The sequence below is a fragment of the Pteronotus mesoamericanus genome, unplaced genomic scaffold, assembly GCF_021234165.1.
Source record: "Pteronotus mesoamericanus isolate MK-2021 breed Mesoamerican mustached bat unplaced genomic scaffold, CSHL_Meso_final contig_20, whole genome shotgun sequence".
Classification (NCBI taxonomy): Eukaryota; Metazoa; Chordata; class Mammalia; order Chiroptera; family Mormoopidae; genus Pteronotus; species Pteronotus mesoamericanus.
This window is the reverse complement of record NW_026555085.1, coordinates 95682238-95702630: the sequence shown is the minus strand read 5'-3', so window position 1 is coordinate 95702630 and position 20393 is coordinate 95682238. Positions and strand designations below refer to the sequence as shown.

Genomic DNA, 20393 nt, shown 5'->3' with positions numbered 1-20393 from the left:
AAGTAATTTATCAGTAAGTCCCTTATTTGTTCGGCCCCGGAAAGGCCTGGGATGTTGACATGGTTAAACACACTTACAAAGTTAGTAGGGAAATCTACTCACAGATAGCACTTCCTTAGGGATTTTGCAACCTACAGGGGTCTTCTCTTTGGATGAACAGCCTCTCTGATTGTCATGTGACAGCATTACAGAGTCATGACAGCAAGCCTGGAGGTCAGTAGTGGCCAAAAGGAACACAGCCTGCTGGCTACTCCTAGGAGAGGACTGTGGATGCCACTGGTCCTTCCCCGGAACTCAAGCTGTCATTTCAGAAATGGCTGTCAGAGCTAGTTATTTGTGGTTTGCAGGGCAGAAGTCTGAACCTTGGTGCACACCCAGTGCACCGGTATTGATCCGCCTCACAATACTTTCCTGATTCTTGTTACCGTATTTCCCGTTCTCCAAATTCCTGAACTTCCCCACAGCATCCCAACCCACACCCCAGGCTAACCGTGTCTTTTAAACTCTAAATACCCTCATAGTGGGGGAAAAACACAGCATGTTCCTACACCCAACAGCAACATTTGCTACAAAGTGTCAGCTGTCCATTAGTGGCACTTCAAATAAGAATAAAAAGAGATTTCCATAATTATTTGAGACTCCTGGGCTAACATTCCAGCCTCCTGGTATTCTCTGCCCATTTCAAATATAGTAGTATCTTAACATGAATACAAATACATTAGATGAATAATGTAAAACCCCTCCACTGTAGTATTGTTTGGATTTAGCTGGTATTATATCATCTATAGTCCTAATATTTTTTTGTTTGTTTTTATTTTTTTAAAAGAAAATCTAAGTATAAACATTAAAAAGAACCCATTGACCCATTAGCTACTGTCCAAAAATATTACTACTAATATTTTGGTAAAGCAAAATTAGCTGCCCTGAATAAATTTTCCTTTTCAGGCATAATCTCTGCTACATAAGATTGTCTATCACTCAATATCCAACAATAGACATCTGGATTAGTGCGATTTTGTCTACTGTGGATATAAAACTTGATATGAAATGTGATCTTCATTTAAATGAATAATCACGAGGACTTAGGCATCAATGACTGTATACAAAGAAAAAAAAACTGAATGTTTTTGTTGGTTTTGCATGTTAACCCAGTCAAATCAAATCCAGAACAGAATTACTACATTCAATTGTCTGATAAACAAGCATTGTAATTTCAAAAAATATATATATTATACTATAGAAGGTGCTTCTTAAACAAAACAACAATAAAAGAATTATGTTCCAAACATATTCTTACTGACGACACATAAAATTGCCCCCAAATTTAGATGCACATATATGGAAAAAACTCCTTTTTTTTTTTTTTTTTTTTTTTTTTTTTTGCCCTTCGTGATTCTGAGTCCCTCAGTGACCATTGACTGGGCAATTAGAAATGAACGAAATCCACTTCTTGAAATAGGCATTCCCAGAGAAGCCCTAGAAGCTTGGCTGGGTTATTGGTTGACACATCACCTCTCAGCGGGGTTCAGATTATAGACGGTGAGGTCACCGGAGGAAACCAAGCTTCCTTTTCAGCTGAGAAGAGGAAACCCGTAATTGCTCTCCCTACAGGCAAAGGTCCTAGACAAGGCTGGAGTGAGACTTTCTTTTTTAGTCTATAGGTCGATAGATTCCTGTGGCCCAATTTTAGTCTCGCTCTTCTGGCTTACACAGTTTAATGAAATGAGGTCTGGGGGAAGTTTTTTCTGTTTCCCCCCAGAGCCCAAACCCTTATTTTTGGGTAATGTCTAAATAACCAAGGGCACGTGTAGTCTGAGCAGGCCCCAGGCACCTGGGTAGCGAGAGTGCCTCCCCTGGGCCCCTCCCTGGCTTCAGGGTATGCTCAGCTAGCTGGAGGGACACAGCTGTCCAATCAAGGCCACACAGGGAAATGGAGAGGAGAGGACTGCCCCATGGACCCCAGGGCAGCCCGCAGTGCAGTGTGGCTGTCCTGGGGGGCTGCCGCCTGTGGGGGGGCCACCCTGAGCCTCACAGACTCGTCCAGTGTCAACCCTGCTTTCCTCCCTGTCCTCTAGTGCCTACAACGGTCAGGCATGTTTACTATTTTAGCCCAGTGCCCCAGGGCTTACAGTGCCACTCGGGTGCTCACTCATTGAAAGGACTTTTGGTCACAGGCTGGGCACTCCACACAAGACTCATTCACTTTCAGTGTAAGTTATACACCAGGAAGATCCAAGCAGAGCGCCCCCTGCTGTAAGTGTGAGACCACACTGCCACTGGTCCTGAAGTTGACTAACTGCAGTCTTGGAGAGAGAGGGCTCTCTTTTGTAAAAAAGAAAAAACAAACAAACAAACAAAAAAACAAGAATTTTATCCCTCACAGGGACATTGGTGTATGGAGAGGTGACTTAACTGGGATCAACTTGCTGTTTCCCATAGGTCCATGGGAAGCGGGAATTAACTGGGACCCAAGACCTGTACACAGTGCTCTCAAAAGCCAACGTGAGAGTATGCAGCAACTCTGAAGGTGCAGTGTATTCAGTTGACAAAGTCTTGGCAACTAGGGGGTCTTCCTTCCCTGTGTGCATCTTGTATTCCTATACGGGAAATGAAGAGACAAATCACCGAACATTCGGCTACAGCCGAGCAACAGAGCAAAAGCTTTGAAGTGTTACTTTAATAAAATCATGTGTTACTATAGGAATACAAGAGGACACTGTAATAAACCCTTGATCTAGCTTTCTCCAAGTCAGCAGTTAAAGGAGCCACTTTCTATTTTTTTTCCCTGTGGCTTAGATTCATTAAAAAAGTGCTTCACAGAGGTGAAACGTCCACTTTCCAGGCCTGGCTCTCAACAGGGAGCTCAAATGCACAGGCTCTTCTGAGCCCCAGCTCGCAGACCCAGTTCAGTTTTGAAAAGCTGCAGGAATCCTTATGCTTTAGTAATGTTGCAAAGGGAGAACAGAGAGCTGTTACAAGGAATTTAGCCCTGGAATCCCTTTGGCTGTTCCCAAAAGGAGGTGTGCCGCTAAGAACTGAGCAAGCAAACGAATGGCCACTAGTATTATAAAGCCGTGGTGGTTGCATGCCAGAGTGCGTTCAGGAGCAGAATTTTGCTATTGTGGTGTATGACGTGGATAGAAGGCTGCGGGGATTCTCAGAAACTTGGGGGAGCCACGGAGCTCTCACATGGTGGTGGGGAAACCCTCTGCTTCCCCACTGATGTAATATGTGTGCAAGGAATGCGATGAAGGGGGGCCGGCGCTGGCCATCTGGCCCTGGTGCATCTCCTCCGCGAGGACGCCCCCGCGGTTGGCTGGGGAGCGCAGGCGGTGAGCATCTAGCATCTCCAGCAGCAGGTCGTAGAGCGGCACCACGTTCTTGCACTTCATGCTATACAGGTGCTCCATGCCTTTGTTACTGTGGGTGGGAAGACACAGAGAGAGGACCGCTTCAGACCACCGCAAACCCCAGGCTCTGAGGTTCCCAGATGGCAGAAGTAAAAGCTCCAAAGACACAGGCCAGTCCCGCTTCCTGTGTAAAGAGCCGCTTTAGGCTTTCCTCCCACTGACTCGAAGGGGAGTCTATTCCCTTCTATCAGCGTCCTATCTCAACAGAGAGCAGATGAGATACACAGCCAAATAGGAGGTGTTTTTTTAAAACGTGGAAAACAGTTCAAGAAATCCCCTTACTTCAAACTTTCAGCTGGTTTCCCACTGAACTCAGAATAAAATCTAAACATCTTTCCTAGCTCTGAAAGGTCCGGCTGCTGTGACTTGCACCGACCTCTCAGTGCTCCTCCTGCCTCTCTCCCCAAACACACCCCCTATTGCCACCCTGGGTTTGGGGCTGTCCCTTGAAGAAACGGAGCTCGCTTTACTCCCAGACTCAGGTATCTGCACTTGCTGGTCCTTCTGTCTGGAATGCGCTTCCCTCAGACCTTCAAATGCTGCCCTTGCTGAAAGGCCTCTTGCCACCCCAGGGGCAATGGCCTTAAGTCCCTGGCCTCAGGCATCCCCTTGGATATGACTCTATTTTCCTACCTGAAAGTCTTCTATTTATGTACGTTGGTGTTTATGTTTATTCCTGACCACCTAAGCTACTCCCACATGCATACACACACGTATCAACAAACACATTGCAGGTTCCATGAGGGGCAAGAATTTGCCTATCGTGGCCCACAACAGGGCCAGGAACGTGCTAAAAATGCAGAAAACAGGGGGCAAAAAGACACAGGGAAATGTAGGCACATGGCATGTCTCCTCTTACCACACTCCTCCTCTGTGCTCCTCTGCCAGCCCCAACTCTGCTCTGCCCCCACCGTATACTAAGAAAAAAAAATAGAACAACTATAATCTGTCTTAAAATTTTAAAAAGTGTCATGAGTAGGCAGGACCCAGAGAATGCCCTAGAATCTATTTGCATTCTCAGCAGGGGAAATGTCAGCTCAAGTTGGAGACCTGCCATGGAAACACAGAATGTGAGCTGCTTAGGCCTTACAACACCACAGCCTAAATTATGGGTTTAAGTGGTGTTTTGTTTGTTTTTTGTTTGTTTTCCTTTAAAATGTCCTTAAAGTGAAATGCCCCCTGGCTCTGACACTGTCCTGCTCATGCAACCTAATGAACCACATTTACAGTCAGATGAAGTCTTGTGTCAAATTCTCTGAGTAACCACATATGGCTGGGCCCAAGCTTAACAAAGCAGAGTTCTGTGATTTAGACAGATTGCAATGAGGCACCAAAATATTGGGGGGTGTGTGTGTGTGTGTGTGTGTGTGTGTGTGTATGTATGTGTGTGAGTAAGAGAGAGAAAGTGACCAAAGCTTTCAACAGAATAGCAACTTGGCTCCAGCTTTTCACACAATTCAGACAGACGCTCTAGAGAACTCACTGCTGTTCCCCTCAACTATACATTTCCAGTAAAACCAGCAGAGCCTGTAAATTCAATGCAGATATATTTGTTCTTAATTAATTTGGTTAATTAATGCTGAAAAGCAGTTAATAGATTTGAAAATCCAGCAATGCCTACTAACAAATACAAATCTACATCTACAATACATGGTTTCTGCAACATCTTTGAAATTCCTAGCTCAGAGTTAAAACTTCACATTTCTTTAAGAAAAAGTTATGGTCTCAGCCAGACAATTTGGTAGAGGCTTACATAATTCTGGTACATTGTCCACTCCTCTCTTGGTTATATTCATCCAAAGGAACAGGAAATATTTGGAAATGTGTACTCCACATGCAGTCACCTACTCTACCTGGTCAAGGTAAGAGCTTTGTCTGTGACACTGGGAGTTGGGGGGAATTTCTGAAAACAGACTACAGTCACTTTCTCCCAAACTTTGCCAAGTAGAAGCCATTATTTGGGAATTTCAAATTCCCAGGGTAAGGAAAATACTCAGATCATTCATTCATTCATTCATCACTCAGTAATAATGCTATGAGCATATACGAAGAATAAGACTTTATATGGGTCACTGTAGAGTATACAAAAAAGGAAAGCTACATATATTTTCTCAAAAAGCTAAAAATTTTCAATGTTGTCTCCAGAAAACCTGGCATCTGGGACTTTAATGGGCAAACTTCTTGCCATTTGACCCAAAGTCTCAAGGTTCAAAAATCCCTTAAACATAGTCTCAAGGTTTGAAAGTCCCTTAAAATTTAATCTGACCTTTTTCAGACACTTCTTCCCTTGTAGCCACTAAGAAAAGGGATCTTTTTCATTCCTAAAGCCCTGGTGTAAGCCCAAGGTCACACATGGGTACCTGTTTCCCTACTGTCGCCACTTCACCTCATTTCTTGGCTTTCGTGGAGTCAAAAGTCCGCCACTTAGTTCATCTCTTCCCTGCAGGTCGAGTTCTTTCCGTGAGAACAATACAGTCTAAGCCTCCGGCCAGCCAACTTACATGTCTGTTTAGAATGGAAATGAGGCCACTTCACCTTTTGTAACAGAAAGGCTCTATTTCCTCTGGTAAGGTCTTTCCTCAGTTTCGATAGAAAATCTCTAAGCTATGACAGATCAGCTTGCTGTTCAGAAGTATGTACTCCCAGTGCCATGTGTCCATGATCTTGACTTTGGGCTTCATCACATGACTTGCTTGACCAATAGAATGTTAGTAGATGTAACTTAATTAAAATATTAAAATGCACTTGTCCAACATGGGTTGCTTTCTTATGCTTCTGCCATTGTTATGAAAATAATATGTCCCAGCTAACCTGTGGGGACAGGAGGCTAAGGAACTGAGGTACCTGCCCAATCTGCAGGCCTGCAACTTGAAGCTGTCTCCCACCTGTGTCCAGCCTCAATCAGCTGACTCACAGATGTGTGAGGCCACCCAAGCAGAGATAAACTGAGCTGCCCAGCTAATCTGCAGCCTGGAGTAGGCTCCCCCATGACTCATAGAACAGTTGTTTATGGCCCCAACGTAGAGTATGAGGAAGCCCTGCAAAGTTAAGCAGGGGCTAGAGCATAAAAAAGTGATATAAGCAAAATAAAGGGATTTCTACTTTTACTTAAAAACAACAGGAAGCCATTTCAAGGTTGTAAGTACAGAAATGATGGGATCGAATTTGCTATTAGGATGGTCACTCTCCATCATGGGGGAAAAAAAATTGAAAGGAACAAGATTGGAGGCAAGGAGAAGGATTAGGTGGCTGGTGCAGAACCCTGGAGGGAAATAATGGTGGCTTGGACAAGGGTCATGGAAGTGGGTGGGGGTGGGGACAAGAAGAGATTTGAGAGGAATGGAGGAGTCAGCGTTGACCCTTCCTGATGCGTCTGGGCACAGAGGCTCTTGTTCAGGATTTCTGAGTGAAGTAAGGGGATTTTGACAGAGGAAATACGATGGGCATGCCCAGTGCCTTCAGAGACCTCCCTGATTAAGTGGGACAAAGTTTAAAGAATGACCAAAATTGCCCTCTTTCCCCAACATGCACATAGCATACTCTCCCCTCTGTAAGACCTTGCACATGCTTCAAACTGAGTATAAATATGGCTTCCTCTATGGGGCCTTCTCTGACACTTGCCCTATGCCCAGACATGTTTAAAGCCTCCTTCTTCCATCCCCCAAAGCATTTATTTTTATTATATGCCAGAAACTGTTCCAAGTGTGCTCCCTGCATCCAGGCACCAGCCCCTCCTGGGCCAGCTGTAACCTATGTTTGGGGGCTTGTTTTCTTTATGTCTGTCCTGTGGGGAACCCAAGGATGCCTCACCTCATGTGCCTGATGTGGGAGAGGATGAGGAGGAGCTGGGCCAGGCGCCGGTGCTGCTGCTGCAGAGTCAGGCCTGCCTTGGCCATCAAATGGATCAATGTGTCTATGATCTTGTCCAGGACACGATGGATATGGTCCTTCTCTTCCAGAGACTTCAGAGTGCTGGACAGAAATGTGTACACTCCTGAATGTACAGAGAGAGAGAGAGTGTGTGAGAAACAAACTTCGAGAGGGTGAAGTCGAGGAGACTAAATGTGTGTGTGGGACGTCATATTGAGCCAGCACCCTTCCCTTGCACAGCAAGGGGGAAGTGAGGGACTCATTTGATCCAAACAGCTGTGCAAAATTCCCATGTGTGAGCCAATTTCCAGGGTTGGTCATCAAGAGTCCCAGGAAGGGCACTGTTAGCCTTGGGGTTGTGATGGTTCTACTAGCCGCTGCCTCGCTGACAGGTTTGACACCAATACAAACTATCCATTAATGCTGATGACAACCCAGTGAGAGGGAAATTATCATTCCCTTTCAAATGAAAAAACCAAGGGCAGAGAGATGCATTAACCAAGATAACTCAATCAATGGAGAGAACAATGCCGAGAATGAACCATAACAAGCTGATTCCATATCTGGTCATTATAGTGGAGATGCTCAGGAGACAAGTGACCTCTTGGTGAGCCACACAGAGAGAGTGAATGCAATTTGCTAAGTGATTGACAGGTAATTTTTCCAGGTAGGACACAACTTACTGTTACCTTTCAGGTCAAGTTTAGAGCCCTAGTACTTTTCATCCTAGATGAGAGGTTTACAGGATATGGTGAAGAGGGCAGTGGAGAGTGCTATTTTTCACTGTTAGGCATGTTTTTTCCCCTCTTCCCTTTATTTTGGCCCTAGAGCCTACTCTTGGGGCCACACACAGACTCAGAACCAATCAGGTTACTCTAGTGTTTTGGACAATAATAACTCCGCCTCACAACATCCATATACAATTCCAGAGAAAAAATCAGAGCTTTCTCTGGAATTGTATAGGAAGTCATGAGACAGAAATTCTTTCCTCCAGGGTTGCTGAGCTGGAAGGATGAGAATATGGGACTGTCACCTAGTGGTATCTTCCTGTAGCACACAGAGCTCCTGTCTGCAGATCATTCCAATATCAAGCAGAGGTGACAGTTGGCCGGGGAGAGAGGAATCCTGGTTCCAATTATAGAGGCCCACTGCTTACATTTTTTTTGTTTTTGATTTCACTATGGAGTGTTCATAGTATCCTTTCTAACACATGAATCCATAAGTTCCCTTTTTGCTTAAGAAGTATGGGTTTGGGTTTCTCGTGCTTGCAACAGAAAGAATCCTGAGTATTGAACTAAGTTCTCAGCTCAGTCCAAGGACCAAAAGCAAAAGACTGGTAAAGAAGTAAACAGTACTGAGAGCAGGAGGAGGTAAGGATGGATCCATCTTGTCTTAGGACCACAAGAATGGATTTTCCTATCAAGTAAATACTCCACAATAAGCTCCATTCTGCCTAATTCTCATGTATTATCTTGTGGGAAACAGATGAGGTGATATTTTCTCCCAATGATACATAGTACTTAGCCATATTTTCTCAGCCTTATTTCTATTTAGCCCATTGGCCCTCTCATAGATTTATTTCCCCTTCTCCCTCCCGGCCCCTCCCTGGTACCTTCAAGTTGAGGCTCCCAAGTTCATCATCCCCTGGCTTTGTAGTAGTAATGAGGGGATGAGTTATGGCTCACACCACAGCCTGCAGGTTGGGAATGGGGAAACATTTACACAGAAGAACTCGTAGTAAACAAAGTTGTAATTGCCCAGAATAGAAAATGGCTAAGCTTTACAACAAAGAGAACAATAACAACAACGATGAAACCAGAAAGGTCAGGATCTGGGCTTACGTGCAGTTGAAAAGAACAACATCGCTTTTGGTGCACAGAAGTACTCTGATCCAAAGCAAAGAGAGCACAGAGTGAATAAGCAGCAGACCCATAGTGGGGAAGGCAGGAATTGCTGGATTACTTCACTTATGTTCCATGTGGGCTTTTGATAGAGAAAGTAGGCATCCATTAGAAAAACAGGCAGATGTCCAGTGGCCTTGGATTGGCTGGGAGGTAACGGATGTCAGGGAAAGTGTAGGTCAGTGGTTTGGGGGTCCAGCATGGCCTCTGCTGAGTCCCCATGACCCTGCCTCTCACCACACTCTATGTCATCACACAGATTCCAACCTCACAACCCTCAGAGGCCTTACATGTGGCTGGATATCCTGGGAATATGCCCAGGCCACAGAGCTGGGTTAATCCAATTTGGATGAGGCATTTTCTACCAATTTCCATTTTTGTTACCACCCAGGATGCCGGCTTCATTCACGAATAATCCCATTTTTGTTTAAGGAGCAAACAGCTTTGAGGTCTCTGCCCAGGAAGATACAGCATTTGGTTTCCCTATTCATGCGCACAGGTCAGAGCAGAATGTGCCAGAATTCCAGATGTCCTGAGGGCCAGCATTGCACTATACTCTTTGCAAGGAAGGTAAGAGCCTTGGTGCTTGGACTCCAGGGTGTAAAGTTTCCTCTTGGGCTGCTGATCCCCCACCCTCCTTGATGTGCTCACAAGAACATGTAGGGTCGTTCCTTTCATATGCTATCATGGAAACCTACTGTGTGCATGTATTACATTATATGCTAAAGGTTCCAAGCCTTATTTTCTTCTCAGTGTTAATGCCTTAAGGGCAGCTATTGCCTGTGGAGAAAGAATTTTCTTAACACCAACTCTTGGGAGGCAGGCCATTCTCAGAACAAGCCTGCTTTTCTAGTCCTGCTTTGGCACCAAGATAGCCTATCATCTCAGCCTCATCTGCAGATGCTTCCCAGCTGTGCAAATGTGCTCAGAAATATAAATACAGTCATAGTGAAACCCCAATAATTGACTTTTGGGCTATTCTGGCCAAATGTGGTCCACATTTACTACCTGTTGCCCCTAAAGAGCCGTTTGGAAGAAACAACAGAGCCTCAAATTCCCAGAATGCTCAGGTGCTCTAGCAAGAGCAAAATGGGGCTGCTGGTCGCTTCCTCATCCCAGGTGGTTTCTGCCACCCTGGACACTGCGCCACTGTCCCCAGAAGCATAGGGCCAGGATTAGACACCTATGACCTTCAGAATCATTCTCATGACAAGGCAAGCTTTTGCAACTCTCGAGGTTGCTCCGAACCCCAAAGATGGAAAAAAAATCTCTATGTCATTATCCATTCTTAAAGTATTGATGACAGATCTGGGCTTCTGTGTATTTGGAATCTTGCAACCAACGAGGGGAGTTGCAGGACGAGTCTGTGGAGAAATCTGATGGTAGCAAGGAATGGGCAGCGAGGCCGCAGGAACACCCTCTTAAATGAGATCGCAATTCGATTCTTCTCACTCTCTAGGTCTCACTGACTCTTTCTTTCACTTTGCTTGGATACTCTCTTCCTTCCTTCTTTTTGCTCTCCATTCCATAGGAACCCCCAATCTACCTGCATCACTATTCCAGGTAATAGAGTTTTCCAGAAGCTGGAGGATTGAGGGCAGGAACACCGCAGAGCCCACATGCACCTGGATGTGCCGGGAAAGAGGCAATAACATGGCCAGGGGTGTCCAGCAGGCCCTGCCATTGACCTCTGCTGGAGGCATGTTTAAGGGCTCCCAGAGACGGGAGGCCTGCTGAGGCCCATAGCTTACCAAGTGCTTAGGGACAGTCTCTTCAAGCAAGGTCACAGTGCTTCCTTTCCAAAAGGAAGAATGTGACAGTGGATCGTCCTTCAGTGTATGGCAACTTGACCAAAATAAAAGGAAATGATTCAAGGGAAAAGGGCAGCAAAGAAAACTCAAGTCTACAATAATTGGTCTGGACCAGAAAGCTGTCACTCAACTGGGATAAATAGGAACTTCTCTTCTCCTGTTCACCTTAGCTGGCAAATCAGCCTTTTAGGGCATCTCCTGGGAATTGCTTCCACAAGCTAATAGTGTGCTTGTTCAGAAGGGCCTTCGGAGTTGGCAGTTTGATGAGCAGCATGTTTGTTTTGTGCTCCGCCTATGACTGCCGTTCTCCTTGGGGATGGTGCTGGCCCTTGTGGGGTGTTTGAACAGCTCATGGTTGCCACAGCCACTCAGCGGGAGAAACTGGATGTCCCACAATATGCAGGACAGTCCCAAACAATGAAATGAAAGATTTTATTTTAAAGGTCTTAGGATTTTTTATTTCATTTCATTTTACTTTTATTTTATTTATTTTTACAGAGAAGAGAAGGAGAAAGAGAGGAAGAGAAACATCAATGTGTGGCTGCCCCTCGCGTGCCCCTGGCTGGGGACCTGGCCCGCAACCCAGGCATGTGGGCTAGACTGGGAATCAGACCAGTGAGCCTTTAGTTCACAGGCCAGCACTCTATCCAGTGAGCCACACCAGCCAGGGCAAGATCTTTTTAATATAATGTCCAACTGAAACCACCCTACTACAAACAAAAATTTGTAGTGAAAAGTTTGAAAAGCTTTTACAAGGCTCTACATAAAGGTTCAGCCTGCAAGTTGGCTATAGAGAGGGAAGCTTAAATAGTTGGCTTTTTTTTTCAAAATTAAGTAATTTATTGACTTTCTGCAGCCTGCCCATTAAATATATTACTTAAACTTTCCCACTCTACCCTTAGTTGAAATGATTTCAGTGCAGTGTACTAACAAAAACAACATGACTGGTGGCAAATATGAAGATGATATGCAAGGCTCTTCTAAGCAGAATTTGAGTCAACTACTATCAAGTTGTAGATGTCAATGAAATATTGTGTTCTTGCCTCCTATATGTTTTTAAATAATTTTAGAGCATGGTAAGAAATCCATTTTGTGGAAACTACATATTAACATTGTTTGGGGACTCTTGTCTCCCTGCCTTATACTGACATTGTCCCCAGAGTTTTCTCATGCACTTGTTGATCACTCTTCCATGTATTATCGTTTCTTTTTTTCCAATCCATCATTTCTTATCCATAGTTACTCTAAAGGATGTGACCTTTATAAGTTTCAGACAATGAATATTTGCCTTGAATGTCATGGCCTATTAAGATAGAATGTATGTTTCTATACACTTGGGCACTTCCTCATCCTGTATCGCAATGAAGGGAGTTACTTGGACAATAAATATGAAAAGCCCAGCTCATTTGCAAAATTATCTTTTGGTCCATAAGATTCTTTGACAATCTGGTTTTTATTGATGTGTTTACTAAATTAATCTAATGTCTTCTTTTTTATCACATATAAATGGGTTTTGGTTAGTTTTTAGTTTTCTTATTCAGGTCCTCTCTCTCTCCCTCAGCTTTTTCATGTGCCTCTATTTGCTGTACAGAAAATCACCTGATCATCTTCTGTCCAAACATTCATTATAAATGCATGGGAGCATTTTACTACTTCTTTTTTTTTTTTACCATAGTCAAGACTGGCCATCACATTGAATATCATTTTATTTTAAATTAGTTTCATAGTATTCTCCTTTGCAGGACAGTTATGAAATTACATTGATTTTTTAAAAAACTATGTACATAGATAAACTGTTATATACTTACTTCATTTCATGATACTCAAGGGGATATGTAAGTGTTAGTAGGCTGGTATGGTTTACTGGCAATTCTAAGAGATTTTTCTCTAAGGTTTGTGATTTTCAAACGTGGTTTTCTCTCGGAATTTCCCACAGAGTTCCAAACAAACCCACTGACTGGTAGTTAAGAGTGGAGTTCTGATACCTGTCTTTTCAAAAAACTCCCCATTGATGCCCAGCTAGCACCATGAATCACATGACTACCGTGGTTTCTCTATTTAGTAGCCATTAAAATGCAAAATCTTGAAACCATGGACTGTATCATCTTTCTGCACATCATGATGCAAAAAAAGACTTCGAGGATGTGTTCTCTATGCATTTCCTCATCATGTGTGGTCTTCCCTGTTTTTTCCAAGAACAGAAGACCTTGGAAACCACACAGTCAAGATTCCAGAACCCTGAGTCACTGAATGGCCACATGGAAGAGACTCTGATACTAACCTTCTCCTGCACCCAGTATCGTTAAGTAAACAAGAAATAAATCTCTATGTGTTTGAGCCGTTATACATTTGGGAAAGTATTTGTTATAGAAGTTGTCTTACTTTACTGAAAGATGAGAAATATTTTATTGTTTACTGATTGAATAAATGGATACATTTGTATAAGGAGAGATAAAGTCACAGGGATGATTTGGATGCCTTCTTTGCTGCCATTTTCTACATTTCTAAGGCTGTAGGTTGCATAGTTTACTTAGAAGTTATTCCCTTCCCAAGTATAAATACTGTCACATTTTGTTACAGAAACCATGCTCTAGAGTCTAGAACCACCTCATATCCCATCATGTTAACCATTCATTAAAAATACTATCAAACTTCATAGCAATCAATATGTTAAAGAACCAAGGGGCAAGCCCAGGACATTGGGATGTTCAGTTAGTCATGGCTCAAAGGTGCAGCTCCCAACACTACTGAGGGTTTCAAAGAGATTGCTTTATGCCATGCAGGAACTGCCTTCTCATTTCATGAACTGAACAAAAAAAGTATAGCTTTGAGCAATATTTATCCATAGATAAGATACTTCCATTCTTCTACTGATGCGTAATTATTTACCTGGACGATGAAGAACCTGTCCATAAAACAACCTTTGGACAATATTTACTGTAACACTAGTATTTTTAACATCACAAACTCATCCAAGTTCCCTTCTAAGTGGCCTCAAAGTGAGAGGGAGCACAGTGAAGATAAGAGTTCATGCCAAAACCCTACAGAACATGGTAGTCCTGTGTATTTGGCTTCACTATATACCCACAAACACCCTCTTGGTGCAGATGACTATGAAATCATGTGCTAATGATTCAGTGACATTTATTAATTTCATATAATTTTTAGTGAAATCTGCTAGATGCTTTTGGCATCTCAGGGCCACAATGGAGGACGAAGAGTTGTCTTGGGCTACACATTAAATACACAAATACTAACGAAAACGGATGAGCAAAAAAAAATGGTCCGTGCAGAACTTATTTAGTGTTGGACTGCATTCATACCAATCCTGGGCCATGTGCAGCCCATGGGCTGCAGGCTGGACACCCCTGTTCTCAAAGATAAATACTTGGCACATCAGTACATTTAAATGGACTCAAAAAGAAAAAAAACTGATATTTTCAGGTCACAAAACTGATGAACTGCTTCAAATGACTTAAGGAGAAAGCTTAAATGTGCACTTTAAAAAATAATTCAAGTGGCAGCCATGTGTCTCATTTTTATATGCAAAACTGGAGTTTTTAATTTTTATAATAAATAATATCCTAGCCTTTTCTCTTTTCAGATAAAGCCATTATAAATCCATATGTTGCTTAGGGGACATATTTCTGTTAGTTATATCTGTAATATATAAAGAAAGACCCAGGGTTTTGATTTTCCTGTTCTTTAAACAGTCAATTGGCAGAGTTCTGAGGTCAGAAAGAAGACACTCTAAAGAGACAGTGATGGAAAATGTGCAGCCTGTCTATGACAGAGGAGTCTGTTCACAAGGTTTCAGGTGGCACTGCGAGTCCCAGGGAGCTGGCCTGGTCTTAGGAGGTCTTGAGGGTTGTGTTTGTTTTCCCAGAAAAGGTAGGCCAAAACAGCCTGGATGAATTCATTTCCTTGGACCTCACTTTTTCTTGCCTGGTATTTCAAGGACAATAGAGTAACAAACAACACAGAGCAGGAAGCAGCTTACACTTTGAGGCAGATTGTATTTCTCTGAGATGACAACATGCTTCCCGTCCAACATGTTTCTCTATAATCTACACACCTCCCTGGACTCTTGGTGGACCCATGACTTACTTGTATTAGGCGGAGGAAGGAAAAGGGGGAAAAATTGGGACAACTGTAGTAGAATAACAATATAAACAAACAAAAAAAAGAGTCTGGAAGTGATGCTTCTCAGCCTCTAAGGAGAGGCTGGTCACACCAGGCCGTGCAGCTTCTGCCCTGTCAGCCATGGCACTTGTTTCTGGAGCCCTCATCGCCTGTAGGAGGGATGGTGCCCCAGGCTGTATGCAAGCCCAGGCTATGCAGAGAGGTCACAGACAAGCATCCCAGTGCACAGTTCCAGCTGATGTCCCAGCCAACAGCCAGCATCAATTGCCAGCATGTGACTAAAGACACTTCAAGATGACTCTAACTTATGACTATCAAATTACCCCTCATTGAGGAGTCTCCCTATGTGAGTCCCCAGACATTATGGAGAAGACACAGTCCATTCCATTTGTGTCTTACCCCAATTCCTGACCAACATAATCCACACCTTTTTTTGAGCCTTTAAGTGTTGGGATGATTTATTACATAGCAGCAGTGAGCAGAGCACACCCAGACATTTGTACCAGACACTTAGGGAGAAGAGTGATCCAGAACAGGAAGACTGGAGATTAGACGCCTGATCTGGTTCATCATGTGATGAAATTGCATTTAGATACTCCCTGTTCCACATTATGCATCTTTCTGCCTACAGTGCCTTAGCCCAGCCCTTGACCTTCACCCTTGTTGATGCAATATTAAGGGCTTGGGCTCACCCTGCCAGTACCATGAGTAGTTAACATTTCTCACAGGAGGCCTTTAGCCTTCATCACTGCCATGCTGATTATCAGAAACATGGATCTTCCCCTGACTGGCAACCCTAAATGTCTGCACTCTCATTTCTCACCAGAGAATACAACACTTTGAATTTTCCGTTGCACAATCCTTATCAAGTCCCCATTGTGAGAAATAGACTTTGTAGAGATTTCCCTAAGAAAGTTCTGTTGAACAACTGGTCTAGTTTATTTTATTTTTATTGAAAGCCTGTGAACCTTACAATGGAATGTGTTTTTCTCTTTACTTTGGCTGAGTAAAGGCAACCTGGAGCCAAGTCTGTGGCCCACTCGCTCCCCGGAGCCCTGCTGATACACTTCTGTGTGCTAATCTGACTCTTGGATTTATTATTTTATTCATATTCTTCCTTTTTGCAGATTTTGTCAATTACTGATTTAGTCCCTTTACATTGAATAAAATGTAGTAAGCCATTTGAAACCCTTTGTGGAATAGGCACTTTATAAAGAAAATAATGAAGAACACATCTTCTGCCAAGTCGCTAACAGTATTAGTGTAAATGTAAATGTTTACAAAACATGATTAAACATTCATCTGATTTAATCTCAAATCCAGGGGGGAAAATGACATACTAAGAACATACAATTGGCGTAAATGCACAAGTTCACGTCATCTTGAATTGAATAGCACAGCTTATACATCCTGTGATGTTCAGCACTTGTCTCCAATAAATGAAGGTTACATCTTTTTTGTTCTGATTTGCACATTTATCTCCAGAGCCAGAAAGTTTCAGATATAGTTTTCCCCTTTTTCCAAGATATGGAATTGAAATGGCTGGTAGTTTTCTCAGATAATTTTTAAAAATATAATTAGTGTCAAAAATTACTATTTCTGAGAAATAAGTGGGCATGTAGATCATACATATATATTCTTTAGGTATTATCAGTTCCATCATTTCAAGTGAGCACTCCAGTGGATGAAAATTGCATGGAAAAGTGTCACATGCTTGTGACAATTTTATCTCACTTTTCCTTAAGGAGAGAAAGGTTTTATTATATTCCCAGAAAGAGCTTCAGAATTCCAGAATAATGGATTTAAAAGGGACCTTAAATTCATCTAGTTCAGCAATCTTCAAGCCATTTTGAGGATCCAAACCCCTTTTAAAATGAAAGTGAACACCATGGGAAATCTTCACATGTAAACTGGGCAAGGTTACACTTCTTTGATTAAAGAAGGAGAAATAGGTGTATCTAGGGCCTGCTCACCTGGTCCCTCCCCCCTGCCCTCTGTCCCCATCTTTCAGTGACTCCAAGGCTCCTCTAGAACACAAGCCTTCAGCAGAAGAAGGTTTTAGGAACCATCAAACTCAAGAGAATGAGAAGACAAGTCATAGACTAGAAGAAATATTTGCAAAGAGATATATTTGATAAAAGATCATTATGTAAAACATAAAAAGAACCCTTGAAAGTCAACAATAAGAAAACACGTAACCCAATTTAAAAAAAATGGGCAAAAGACTGAATAGACACATCACCAAAGAAGAACCATACAGATGGCAAATAAGCATATTAAAAGATGCTCCACATCATATGTCATTAAGAAACTGCAAATGAGAACAGCCGTGAGATACCACAACGCGCCTATTAGAACAGCCAGAACCCGGAACACTGGCAACACCAAATGCTGGTGCGGATGCAGAGAGACCAGAAGTCTCACTCATTGCTTGCAGGAATGAGAAATTGCACAGCCACCTCAGAAGAAAGCTTGGCAGAATCTTACAAAACCAAACATACTCTTACAATACGATCCATCAGTCATGCTCCTTGGCCCCATCCCAAGGAGTTAAAAATTTATGGCCACGCTAAAAATCCACACATGAATGTTGTTAGCATCATTATCTGTAACTGCCAAAACTCGGAGGAAACCACCATGGCCTACAGCAGGTGAATGGATAAACAATGGTACATGCAGATGTTGGCATGTCAGTCAGCACTAAAAAGAAATGCGATGATAAGCCATCAAAGGCCATGGAGAAATCTTAAAGGCATAGTACTCAGTGAAAGAAGCCAACCTGAAAAACACCATATACCATATGATTCCGTCTGTGTGACATTCTGGGAAAGGCAAAACCATGGAGACAGTAAGAAAGCTCAGCGGAGGAGGAAAGGACACATATGCAAAACACAGAGGAGGTGGGGACAATGGAACTAGTCTGTACGATACGACAAGGGTGGATAGATGTCATTGCCTGTTTGTCAAAACCCATAGGATGCACAGCACCAAGAGTGACCCCTAATGTGAACCATGGACTTTGGATGATAACAGATTTTTTAAATGCAGGTCCATTGATGGTAACACACGCGCCCCTCTGCTGTGGGATTTTGATAGTGGGAGAGGCAGCGCATGTGGGGATGGGGAGGAGATACATGGGAACTCTCTGTACCTTTCACTGAGTTTTTCTGTGAGTCCTGAACTGCTCTAAAAATTAAGTCTCTGAAAAAATAAACAAAATTTAAAAATTTCAATTATAGAAACCCCACCTCTGCTGATCCACTCCAATTATTTGACTCATTGGGAAACAGAGGCTCACAGAGGTTAAAGAACCAGGACAAGAGGATGCTTGAGCTGGAAGGGGATCCAGGAACGGCAGCTGGGCTGGCCCTGCCTGAGGTCACCCCATGGTCAGTAAGCAAGTGGCAGAGCTGCAACTAGAACCCAAATATACCTCACTCCTGGCCCAGCGTTCAAAAGCTACATGAAGAATTTCCTAACTTCAAGTTTGTGAGAAACTAGAAATGACTGCCAGTGGACTCACCTCCTGGAGATATTTGAAAAAACTAAAAATATTCCTGGAATGATTTAAGAGAAATTTTCAAAAACACAGGGTGCAAGATGCCCTGGATGGGTAGCTTGCTTGGTTAGAGTGTCATCCTGATACACCAAGGTTGCGGGTTCGATTCCTGGTCAGGGCACATACAAGAATCAACCAATGAATGCATAAATAAATGGAATAACAAATCAATGTCTCTCTCTCCCCCACACACACATCTCTCTCTCTCTCAAATCAATTTAACAAACATGGTATAAGGTAGTAAGCAGAGAGGGCTTCCTGCTGTACACACACGTCTTCTAAAAGTTTCTTCAGTTAAGAACTTCCACCAAAATGTTAACAATGATGTCTTCTGTGTGCTGAAGTTACTATTCCTTGGAACATTATTTTTCTTGGTGGTTTTTCTGTTTTTTCACAAGTTCTCTGACTTGGGCATGTATGATTTTGTAATTTGGTCGAGGAAAATGTTATTAAAATTACAAAATCAAAGTTCCTTTCATTCCTATTATTTCACAAGCCTTGTTAATGCCTGGACTGTTGGGGAGAAAGTCGTTGGTGAATGGATATTCCAAGGAATAAGGGGCTTGCTATAGAGATACTAATTATTACTATTTCATAATACTTCTATCATCCCTTGGACTCTTCGCATTCCTGAAACCCTTCAAGGCTTGTTGTTTTGGCAGGAAAAGGAGCTCACAAATTTATTACCACAGCTCCTGAGAATAATTTTCTTAGCTGGAAAACCCTCTGACATGTCACCAACAACCTGAGCTTTGTATCTAAGTGCAAAAGATCAGCTGCAAAGACTGATGACAATATACTGTCTCCGGAGGACTTTCAAGCTGGAATGCAAAAGCAGGACAGCCTTGAGGTTTGACTGGAAGGTGCTGAGAGTCAGTTTTTCCTGAACGTGTAGCTCACGCTATCTCACTCAAAGAGTAACATTGACTTTACCAAGAGAATGGGCAGATGCTGCGCCTGTCAAGGTGAAAAATGAACTTCACATTCTTGGTTTAATTCATCACTGTTGTTGATGCCGATTGTAAAGAATAAACAAACTGCCCCTGCCTGTCCCCTCCTGAGGTCATGCTCAGCCATCCTCAGAGCCGCGCACTCTTCCGAGCTGGATCGTGAAGCCCAGGGTCTGTCTGCTCCCGACTGGGAGAATCTGGAGCCCAGGCTACACTTGATTCTGGGGGCTGCTCTGGGATTAAACAGGGCACTCTGGGAACCAGCAGCCCCTTGATCACTAGGTAAAGGCAAGCCTGGAGCCAGCTACCTTGTCCTTCCCTAGATGAGTTTTTAAAAGGAGGTGCACTTTCAGCCATTCAACCTCTCGTCTTCTTTTTGTAAAAAAAATTCAGTGGCAAAGGGACTTACAGCAGAAGATGAGACATAAATGCCAACCCTTCGTGTGCCCTGACTGCTTGGAATCAGAGCAGCTCACCAGCCTAGTGTCCATACAAGTCATAAAAATTGAAATGCAGCAAGCACCTATGTATAAAACAAAATGAAACAACAAAATTCTCGGATGATAATTTGCTTCAGAAAGGGTGAGCCTGGGATGTTTGTGACACGACATGTATAACTTGGTCTGTGCAGAAGCTCTGGACCCTGGACCCCCTGCGGCGGAGGGCAGCGGGGCCGCGGGAGGCGGCGGCTTGCTCTGGCCCGTCAGCATCAGCGTGAGCTCCTCCTCTGCCCTCCACTGCGCGCGCGA

At 43.2% G+C, this 20393-nt stretch overlaps 1 protein-coding gene across 2 annotated transcripts in view; it reads right to left on the bottom strand.

Annotated features, from left to right (window-relative positions):
• Positions 1-2835: 2835 nt before the first annotated feature.
• Positions 2836-20393, bottom strand: part of ESR1 (estrogen receptor 1) — a 236558-nt gene continuing 219000 nt past the window's right edge. For both annotated transcript variants that reach the window (XM_054570126.1, XM_054570125.1), the window contains 2 exons: positions 7221-7404; positions 2836-3420 (listed from right to left, as the gene is read on the bottom strand). In XM_054570126.1, coding sequence (XP_054426101.1) covers positions 3186-3420; positions 7221-7404 — 419 coding nt within the window. In that variant the 3' untranslated portion in view covers positions 2836-3185. The remainder of the gene's footprint in view (positions 3421-7220; positions 7405-20393) is intronic.